The sequence below is a fragment of the Onthophagus taurus genome, chromosome 11, assembly GCF_036711975.1.
Source record: "Onthophagus taurus isolate NC chromosome 11, IU_Otau_3.0, whole genome shotgun sequence".
NCBI lineage: Eukaryota > Metazoa > Arthropoda > Insecta > Coleoptera > Scarabaeidae > Onthophagus > Onthophagus taurus.
In genome coordinates, this window is record NC_091976.1 from 2,966,976 (window position 1) to 2,978,255 (window position 11,280).

The 11,280-nt window shown below is 31.8% G+C and overlaps 1 protein-coding gene and 2 long non-coding RNA genes across 3 annotated transcripts; all 3 read left to right on the forward strand.

Moving 5' to 3' along the window:
- The first annotated feature begins 54 nt into the window (after positions 1-54).
- On the forward strand, positions 55-1,239 carry LOC111418928 (venom acid phosphatase Acph-1-like). Its single transcript, XM_071199982.1, has 3 exons — positions 55-90; positions 183-1,043; positions 1,096-1,239. Exons 1-3 carry the CDS (start codon positions 55-57, stop codon positions 1,237-1,239), a joined length of 1,041 nt encoding a protein of 346 aa, XP_071056083.1.
- Positions 1,240-6,971: 5,732 nt separating this feature from the next.
- On the forward strand, positions 6,972-7,616 carry LOC111422951 (uncharacterized). Its single transcript, XR_011641929.1, has 2 exons — positions 6,972-7,134; positions 7,311-7,616. It is a non-coding gene; the product is annotated as an uncharacterized lncRNA (long non-coding RNA).
- Positions 7,617-9,052: 1,436 nt separating this feature from the next.
- Positions 9,053-10,973, forward strand: LOC111420274 (uncharacterized). The gene is made up of 2 exons (XR_011641764.1): positions 9,053-9,361; positions 10,106-10,973. It is a non-coding gene; the product is annotated as an uncharacterized lncRNA (long non-coding RNA).
- Positions 10,974-11,280: the final 307 nt, after the last annotated feature.

The window sequence follows — 11,280 nt, forward strand, 5'->3', positions numbered from 1 at the left end:
TGTTGCTATTCAAAATCTTAATTACACCAATCATGTTAGATTTTTTTAATGAAAATGAAAAGTATAAAAAGTAGAATTTCCCTTAAAATTGTTGTTAACAGAAAATGAAAACTTTCTTTGTCTTCTATTTTGCAATTACTTTTGGATCTTTAAACGTTTACCAATTATCTATTTAATTAAAGGTTGTTCGTCATGGAGAAAGAACTCCTGATGTTTTATATCCAAAGGATCCCTACTCGGAAAAAGATTTCTATCCATTTAGAGTCGGACATCTAACTAATAAAGGCAAATTAACCAATTACAAAGTTGGAACAACACTGCGTCAAAAATACAACAAACTTCTTGGTGATATCTACACCCCAGACATTTTATACGCAGTTTCTTCTCACCTTTCAAGAAATAAAGCAACTCTTCAAGGTATTTTAGCAGGTTTATTTACACCTTCGAAGGAATTAATTTGGAACAAAAATTTACTTTGGGAACCAATTCCTTATGATTACTTACCAAAGAATGAAAATAAATTGTTTTCTACATTATCGACATGTCCAAATTGGCCGATATTATTGGCAGAAAATTATCAAAAGTATCTTGCAACAGATTTAGTATTTCAAAAATACAATTATTTGCTTCCATTTTTATTGGAAAAAACTGGTATGACTGGAAATATTTATAGTATATCTAGGGTGCTATATTCAACATTAAAATCGGAAGAAGAAGCCGGTTTAGAATTACCAGAATGGACAGAATCGATTTATCCTGATATTTTAAACGAAATATCATCAAATGGATATAAGTATGAAATGATGGATGATTTAAAAACATTAACACCTGGATTTTTAATTTCGAAAATTATTAATAACACATATTCTACGATAAATGGTGAAATTGAAGCGAAAAATCATAAAATTCATGTGTATTCAGCACATGATCTTAATATCGCGTCAATGTTAAACTTCTTTGACAATTTTGTTCCACATAATCCAAATTATGGAGCCCATATTATCATTGAAGTTCATAAATATATTGGAATTTATATCTTAAAGGTAATGAAGTTGAAATGTTTTAATTGATAATCTTAAAGCAGAAAAATTTTAGTTTTTGTATCAAAACAATGTTGGTTACTTAGAACCTCAGCCTATTTTCGTTCCAAATTGCGGAATTTATTGTCCATTGGAAGTACTTGTTAAATTGTATGCTAAAGAATTGGATCCAGCAAGATTAGAAACGCTATGTGGTTAATAGTATTTATTATAATGAATTTCTATAAATTTAAGACGGAAATATTTACAGCAATGAAAATATTACAAAAATAATAATAAATAAAATAATAATATAATAAGGGCAAGTGCATTTACATCGCTTGGATTTAAATTGCCGAAACGTACTATTTTTTATTTTATTGGATTTAAATGCAATGACATTCTATTAGAATAAGCAAGTAACGATTGAAATCCACATTTATAAACGAGCAGGTCGAAGAAAGAGCATGTCTTGAAAATAAATATACAGCTATATATTTCTAATCCTTTCATATACGTTTCATATACATGAATATATTTGGGAAGTGTAAATTAAGAACAACAGTGGCGTACCAGTATTAAAAAGTAAAGAGGTAGAGCATTGATTATCTACTTTGACAACCTCGCTGTATTCCTCATACACTGAGGGAAATATATTCTTGAACGAAGATTATTACTCTTGGCACAAGCTTATCATATTCTTGTATATCCACAAGAAGATCATTTTGTTAAGTGAAGAAAAACCACATATTCCCAAAGCAAGTATACAAATATTTTTGATTCTCAAGAAAACGAATTTTTAGTAAAAGTAAATCAATCATCTTGAAAAAGAGTATCTTAGTGTTGCGTCAACAATCCTATTTTCATATCGAGAATAAATTTCTTATGTCAAGAATAACGTATCTTTCTTTTTAGAAAAACTTATTCATGTAACAACAATCTTGTATAATTCTTCATTTGAGTATTATAAATTATTGACGCAAGAATGAATTTTTTGATACAAAGAATTGATATTCTTCGATGTTAAGAATATAACATACTTCATTCGATAATGTTTCTATTCTTAAAACAAAAAAATATTTTTGTTTTAAGAGTATCTTATATTTGTTTCTAAGAAATACATTCAAGAATAAATTTTTTTTGAAAGTCAAGAATAATTTCCCTCAGTGTAGTAAAAGATTATTATTCCTTAATTTTTTTGTTACTCATCGTAAAGGATTAATAAGTAAAGGTTAAAGTAAAGGTAAAGTAAAGGTAAAGGTTTCGTAAAGGTTTGTCTGTAAAACTTTTTTTGTATATTTTAAACAGATTTTTTATCTGATTTTATTTATTGATTAAATTCACATTTATCCATGTTGTAAGTTAAATATTTTGAATAAGAAAATGTTTTAAAAAACTTCTTTACTTGCTAAAAATAATTTCATTTACTCAGATACTAGTTTGGGGTTTCATCCCCATCATAAGTCTGAATCTATATTATAAATGAAAATAAGCAATACATATACGTTAAAATGTTAAAAAACAATCGTTGAAACTTTATATTACGCGTGGTGTTGATATAATTATATACATCTAGAAATAGAGCTACAGTTAAATGTGATTAAACAACAGGGAAAGAATTCGACTTACGTTACAAAATGAAGAAACATATACAGGGTGTCCCGTTAAGCGTACGGAGCGGCTGTATCTCTAGAACGGTACGGCCAAGAGGTTTGGGAAAAAAATCCTTATAAGCAAAGTGGGCAAGAGAAATAGCTGGAAATTATTTTGAAGTTCGTAATTCGACCGCTAGGGGGCGTAACTGCCATTGAAAAACATAAAGTTCCCGCTATCTCAGAAACTTAGACGATGAGCTATAACTTTGACAACATCATTTAATAGCTTTTATAATACCGCCTCGCTTTTTGGTTTGCGATATTTCTCATATCTGTCATAATAAGGGAGGGGAAGGCCAATGCGTTTTCATATGTTTACATTTTAATATCTCCTAGACCATTCAACCGATTTGAATGTTTTCGGTGTTGTTAGAAAGAGCATGTTATGCTCTTTTTAAAGATATTTTCAGTAAGACCGTCTGCTTTAAAACAAATGAACTAGAGGACGTTATCTGCAGCGATTACATATTTTTGTGATTTTTGAAGAAAAGTTAAATGGAACGATACTATTTACTTCACAGATCCTTGGTCACCTTCAAATTTGCTAAATTTTAGTGAAAACCGCATCTCGATGTCGCCACCCGTTCTCGAGTTATAGAAGAAAATGTTAAAAACTCGAGTGCCATCAATCGGATCCAGTTACCTCATCGAGAAAAACAAATCACATAACCATGGTAACTGTAAACATGTCATTTACTAACGCAGAAGCGTATGATAGAGCGTATGATGATTTATTTTCAATGTTTCAAATACGATGCAACTGCATGGCAAAAATGTGCAATGCAATTACGACAAAGAAAGACATTTTTCTCTAGAAGTGTTTTTAAGATTGACTTAGCGATTACGGAAAACTGGCAACGTGTAGCCCATTCAGACATCTCTATGAATTCGTAAATCATATTGGTGCGCAATGTGATCCCACATAATCTGGGAACTCCGAAAACAATTGTCCACAAGAGTTCTCAAGAGAATAATATTTCCACCACGTTGTTTTACATCAGGCCTTAACAGATACCGATTATGATAACAGACTGAACTATTACCATTGACTTTTAAATATGATTTGGGCAAATCCAAACCTTTTATCACGAATGCTATGGATGCATGAAGCATCTGTCAACAAGCTGATGTAAACTTGCATAATATGCATTCTTGGTTCGAGCAAAACATTGCTTTCACCCCTTTATCTATTGGGCAGACTAAACGACCTGACTTTTCAAGAAAAACCAATAACCAGGAAAAATATGACAAAACACTAAATACCAGTAAAAACGTGTCCAGGGAAGAGACTTAAGCAGCGCTTTTTTTTCGTCGAAACTAGATTAAATAAATGCATCGAGGTTTATGGAAGGCATTTCGCTCATTAGTGAGTTATTTTTGCCAAAAATTTAAGTTATTCTAAGTGTTTTGGTTTATTTTGTTTTATTATCATTGTTGATGTTTCATTGATCCGTTGGCTTTTCAACACGCCTCAAAAGTAGTTTTGAAGCAGTTCTAAGCTTAGATAAAGTGTGAAGGAAGGTTATAGATAATAAAATTTTTGTTCTCTCTAATTTGTTTCCTAAGGTAACTTGATCCGATTAAGATATACGAATTTTTAACATTTTCTTTTATAATTCGAGAATGGATGGAGATATCGAGGTGCGGTTTTCACTAATATTTAGCAAATTTTATGGTGATTAACGGTCTGTGAAGTAAATAGTATCGTTCCATTTAACTTTTCTTCAAAAATCACAAAAATATGTAATCGCTGCAGATAACGTCCTCTAGTTCATTTGTTTTAAAGCAGACGGTCTTACTGAATATCTTTAAAAAGAGCATAACATGCTCTTTCTAACAACACCGAAAACATTCAAATCGGTTGAATGGTCTAGGAGATATTAAAATGTAAACATATGAAAACGCATTGGCCTCCCCCTCCCTTATTATGACAGATATGAAAAATATTTCAAAACAAAAGCGATGCGGTATTATCCAAGCTACTAAATGATGTTGTCAAAGTTATAGCTCATCGTCTAACTTTCTGAGATAGCGGGAATTTTATGTTTCTCTATGGCAGTTACGCCCCCTAGCGGTCGAATTACGAACTTCAAAATAATTTCCAGCTATTTCTCTTGCCCACTTTGCTTATAAAGATTTTTTTCCCAAACCTCTAGGCCTTACCGTTGTTGAGATACAGCCGCTCCGTACGCTTAACGGAACATCCTGTATTATGACTTAGAGATGTATCAAATATTCGCATTCACATTAGCATTCTCGAATATTCGCATATTTTTCAACATTCGTATTCGCGAAAAACATGCGAATATTTTGCGAATATTTCTAACCATACATTTTTTAATTTGTTGAATTGAAAATGACACACAATATTTTAAAAAGTTTTATCTTTAGTAATAAAAATTAAAAATCAACAAATGTTTACTTCTGACTTAACATGAAATAAAACCTATAAATCAAAATACTATAACTGCATAGTTATCTAAAACATGTCTTATTGTAATGTTCTTAAACCAAAAAAATATTATGAATATAAATTAAATAAAAACACAACATCTATCTGCGAAAATAAACAAAAATATTTTCTTTTCTAGGTAACTAGCTCCAATATGTAACAATTTTTTTGAAAACTAATTGTAGGTAACTGTCTGTAACTGTTGAAATGAAAACTATAAATTTGGTTTCAAGCAAACACTATTACTGCTTTGATTATAATTAGAAAAAGCAATATGTGTGTACTCAATAATTACAAAATATATCCAAAAAAGTTAATATTTAAATTGAAGAAGAGGAATATTATATTTTAAAAATAAAAGCTTTGACGCCTTTTCTTCTTGTAGTCTGTTTCGATGTGATGTGTAAATAAGCCCAGCTTCACTAAAAAATCTCTCACTAGGAACACTTGTTGGTGGTGTAACCTGATATTGTCTTGCAACAGGAGAAAGAAGTTTATATTTCATCTCATTCACCTTCCACCACAGAAGTGGATCTTTATCTTTTTTTAAACGCTTTTCAGATAAATATTCCGTAATAGTTTTTCTGACCAATAGGTGTAAGGCATTAGCAGGCGGAGGTTGATCACTAGTGATTTCGCTTTCTCCTTCACTTTCACTGGAAGAATCCATTAGGGAAATCATGGTGTCTCTAACAGATGCCTGCCTTATTGACTGAAATGCACTGGGTCCTAACTTTTCGACTCCATCAGTTAATCTGGCACGCTTTGCTTTAGGGCCACTTGATCTAAAGTGTGCAATTGATGCATTTATTTGTTTTTCATGTCCAAAAAAAGAATTTTGAGAAAATCAAGAAAAACTGCTTACCTTTATACTGTAAAGGATTTTTAGTAATTCGGGGCGGTATTGAAAGCTATAACAGTACTCAATCGGGTGCTGTAATGAGACTCCTTACAGCATCCGATGCTGTAATGAGATTTTAGTAACATTTTATGGAACCAGTTCAAGTTGGTGACATTGGGTCATTAATTTTTCTAGTTGTCAATGTGACAATGTTTGTCTATGGATGTTTAAATACGTTCTTAGCATCGAATACAAGGTCCACAATGATGAGGACATTGAACTCTGAGCAATTTCTCTTATTTTGGGAGGTGTACATGAAACATTTTTGTCGGGTGAATACATTTTGTGTTTTGACAGTTTCTAATTGTCAATTCAAATTTCTATTTTCAAGTGTTACGGTGTTACCAACATACCTATTTTCCTACTTTGTCAAAATTTATTTTATTTTTGAAAAAAAAAGGATAGAAACGCGAATTACAAAAAATAGCATAAAAAACACGTTTCGTAAGACTTAAAGCACTCATTCATTAAAAAACTCGTGGCTTCGCCACTCGTTTTTTAACTTGAATTCGTGCATTTCAAACATGTCTTACGAAACTTGTTTTTTAATATACTATTTTGTAATTCGCGACGGTAATGAAAGCTCTGCAGTATCCGATGCTGCAATGAGATTTTAGTAACATTTTATGGAACCAGTTCAAGTTGGTGACATTGGATCATTAATTTTTCTAGTTGTCAATGTGACAATTTTTGTCTATGGATGTTTAAACACGTTCTTAGCACAGAGTAAGGCAGAGAGTTAGCTCACCGGGAAAATGATAGGCCATTCTCTATCTCTTATTATCACCTTATTATTATTATCATAATACCGATATTTTCTCTTTGTCATCTTGATAGAAATCCTTAGTAGATGGCGTACATGTCGTTAGTAATATTACAGAAAGCTGTTGACTTTGTTTAAGCGGTTTTGACATTTTATGTATGTATGTTACATATCACACAGTCCTTTTGCGTTTATTGTCTTATTTGTGCTTATTATCTATTTTTGCGTTGTATTTTTTACGAATAATTTTCGAGAATAATTATTGTAAAAATGTTTTGCATTGTGTGTGGATGTAGCGAAGATGACGTTGGAAAATTATTTTGTTTTCCCAAGAATAAGGACAGGTTAGTATTTTAATTATATTAATGTTTAATTTCAATAGTATTCAAATTAAGTATTCAAATTTTTGATAACACCGTGTCACTTAGGGTAAGAAGCAGTTGGTGTTTGATAACCAACATTTATTAAATTTGTTATAATGCTTTTTTGTTGTATGTACTTTATCAATTGAAAACCACAGACAAAAACGGCCAACCCAACCCAACCTGTGAGGGTCATCCCGGAGAAGACAAGGACAGGGGTTTTTAGTGTAATTATATTGTAATTTAAATATAAAATTTTAAATCGCCAATGGATTTCTCTTTATTTTGCATTGAAATTATAAAATTATAACTTTTTGATTTGAGGTGCTTTTTATTGGTCTATTAAGCTGTAATTATTTTGGCTTACGCAAGCTAAATATAGCTTAATAGATCCACAAAAAGCACATTAGATCAAAAATATTTCTGTATTCAAATTTTAAATTAAATAAAAGATTTGAATTTGGCGCCAATTGCATTTTTGCTTCTCACTGCCATCTACATAAGTGTTACATGATGAGTGAGAGAGACCGGTATATATTGGATCTCGCTTTCACAATGGAGTTGGCCGTCTGGTAGTAGTCTGTGGTTCTTAGCATCGAATGCAAGGTTCACAATAATGAGGACATTGAACACTGAGCAATTTCTCTTATTTTGGGAGGTGTACATGAAACATTTTTTTCAGGTGAATACATTTTGTGTTTTGACAGTTTCTAATTGTCAATTCAAATTTCTATTTTCAAGTGTTACGGTGTTACCAACTGCTACATACCTATTTCCCTACATTGTCAAAATTTATTTTATTTTTGTTAAAAAAAAAGGATAGAAACGCGAATTACAAAAAATATTTTTTAATATATTATTGATTTTATTAAGATGTTTTTATAATTAAATGTAGAATAAAAAATAACTTTTGACTTTAGTTTTTGTTTATTTTGCACACAAAACCAAAAAATTATCAAAAATTAAAAAATATTGGAAAAGTAACACTTGTCCCAATGTCAATGCTTGTCAATGTTTATTAGTTGTCAATGTTTATTAAAGAACAAAAATACTGGAGTGAATGAGGAGCACTATCCGATTTTGACATAAAACGATTATATTTACATAACAACATGTTTTTTGATTGTAGTAAGGGACAGGAATTTCAGTCAGTATTGGAAATAAGGCTACGGTTACAGTGCAAGCGAATTCGCGCGAACCATAGTTCGGGCGTGTACGTCCGAATCATAGATAAGATATAATATATTTGTTATATAGATGGGCAACTATAAACGTTTGATTGAAATGCGCAATTAGTTTTGGATACTGTCACCTACAGCGCTGAAATCATTGGCAGGCGGGAAATATAAATTAAATTTGTTATTTGAAAGGTTTATCGATGATTTTTTACGAAAGCATTGCTTGGCGACAAAACTTTACAAACTGTGCAAAACTTTAAACACATTAAATTTTGTCGTTTACAATGTTTTACAAAAAAACATCAAAAAAACATGACTAGGTATTAAATTATTATTTGGTACAGGGTTTATTAAAAAGTCTTTAAATGAATAACAAAGACTTTATTCTTTAATTTTTTTATTATTATTTTTACCACATCGTTTCCTTTTAATTTTATTGCATTTATCCAATGCTGCTTCCGCATCAATCGAGGTGTACTTATTATAAAGCAACAACAACAAATCGCCTTTTTTTCAAATCGCTAGCAACTCTTCCACTGTACACAATACAACGCAATCAAAAATATTAGTATGTCAAACCTGGTCAAACCAGTCAAACTGACAACTCAAAAAATTGCCAAAATGGGTTCTGTAATCGAAAGCAACGCCATAAGTGACAGTATCCAGAATTAAACGTATGTTCCCAACTTCATTAATACGAGTGACTGGTGCATGGTCCGAATTCGGGCGAACAAACAAACCGATATAGTGAAATGTGTATGGTTACAGTACAAGCGAATTAATCGCGCGAATCGCTACTTGTCGCTAGAAGTTCAAATGGGTTTGTTTTTTTCGCGCGAACTGCACATTTTAATATTGAAATTCAAGTTGGCATTATTTCAAATAATATTTGGATATCATGGATAATGAGAAATTAATCCTACTGGTGTTCGACAGAAGAGTGTTGTGGGACCAAAAATATAAAGGATACCATAATCGTGACAAATCGCGAAAATTATGGGAAGAAGTGGCAACTGAATTAAATGTAGGCAGTAAGTAAAATTTTTTTATATAAAGCAATTAGTGTATGATTTTAATTTCACATTAAACTACAATTTATTAAGCTAGTCACACTGTTTAATGTTTTCTAATGTATTTATATAATTGAGATGTTAAATTCCGGTCTTAAATAGTATATTGTTGTGGTATGGCGCCAATTTCACTATTAAAATATAGTTTAAAAGTTTCTCATACATCGTATGCCACGTTAGTAGACCTGTTGTTTGCACGAGCTTTCTAATTGTCCTTCCCTGTCTATAATTACGTTATGTAATTACTTTTATTATGCATTTCACTATTAAATCGACCTTATTTGGATGACACTCTATAGGTTTGTTTAATAGTCTCCATTTTGCTGTCATAATTCCAAATGAGCATTCCACTGTTCTGCGACACCGTGACAGTCTGTAGTTGAATATTTCTTCTTCCCTTGAGAGATTTCGTTTAGAATAGGGTTTCATTAGATACTTTTTTAAAGGATATGCATCGTCACGTAGTAAAACGTGCGACATCGGAATTGGGAAGTTTTCTATTTTCTGGTAGTAAAGATCGATGTTCTAACTGCTGCGATAAAGTTGAAGAAGCAAAAGTTCCGCCATCGCTTTGTTTCCCACATCCACCCACGTCAATGCACACAAATTTATAATTTGTATCTGCTACTGATATGTAGTACTATGGAAAAGTATTGTTTATAATTATAAAACATTGTGCCAGTTTTATCTTTTTGTCATTTTCAGGTGAAACAGCAAAGTCACAATGGAAAGGACTGAGAGATACATTTCGGAGAGAATACCAAAAAGTGAAAATTAAATGCTCCGGTGATGAAGGAGGAGAACAGGTTGGCTCTACCTGGCCTTACTACGATAGTTTGTGTTTTCTGGCAGATGAGATGACACCGAGAGAAAGTGCAGGTAATGTTCCACCAGTGCGTAATAAAAATGTTGAAAGCACAATATCACAAGAACAGAGGCAATATGAAGAACTCTCTCAAATGCAATCCTGCAGTGATGATTATCAGGATGATGTTAGTAACCAACCTGTAGAGGAAGAAACCCCATCAATATGTACAGTTAGAACGCCAGAATCAACTGAAAAACACCCAACGCGTTCTCTGAAACATTCGAGCGATATACAGAAAAGAATGATAGAAGTGGAAAAGGAAAAACTTAAATTTTTTAAAGCCTTTAGTACAGTTGCAGTTGCAACAAGTTCTTGTCAATGAAGTCATGTCTTACACGCAACCAGTACAACGCACACTTTCTTCAGATACGTTTTCCGCACCTCCCTCAACTCAAACTTCCTATACTCCTCAACCTACACCTTCTCCTTCGTTATCAGAATCCAGTTTACGTCACTCTTATATTTTACTCTAATCACCTGTCTCTCGATCTAATAACATACCCAAGCATTTGAATTCAGCAGTAAGCAACGTTCAAGACTCCCAGTTGGATATCGCAGCAGAAGAACAAAGTTACAGTCTAGCATCGTATGTCACAAATTTCCAGATGTAAATAAACTTACAATTAGAATTAGATTTATTTTGCTTACTTACCTTAAACTTACTGTTAACTTTTCAGATGGAGAAATACATTCTCTAAAATTACATTGTTTTCTTATATATTCCTCTATCGCATTCGATATATAAAAGTATGTGTCATAAGTCATACGATAATATTCATAAAACTTTAATGGCTGATTTTTTAATTCTTCAAAAATTTTGAAATATTCACTCAAGTGGTGATTGAAATAAATTTCATTAACCCAGAATTGTCTCTTTCTTGGTCCAAATAATAGCTGTTTCGGGAATGTACTTTCTGCTAAATAGAATTCTTCTTCAACATCCATGACACTTTTATAGGTCGCTCGCGTCCGTTCTGTACAGCAAACTAAAATCGCTCTGAATTTCGCTTAA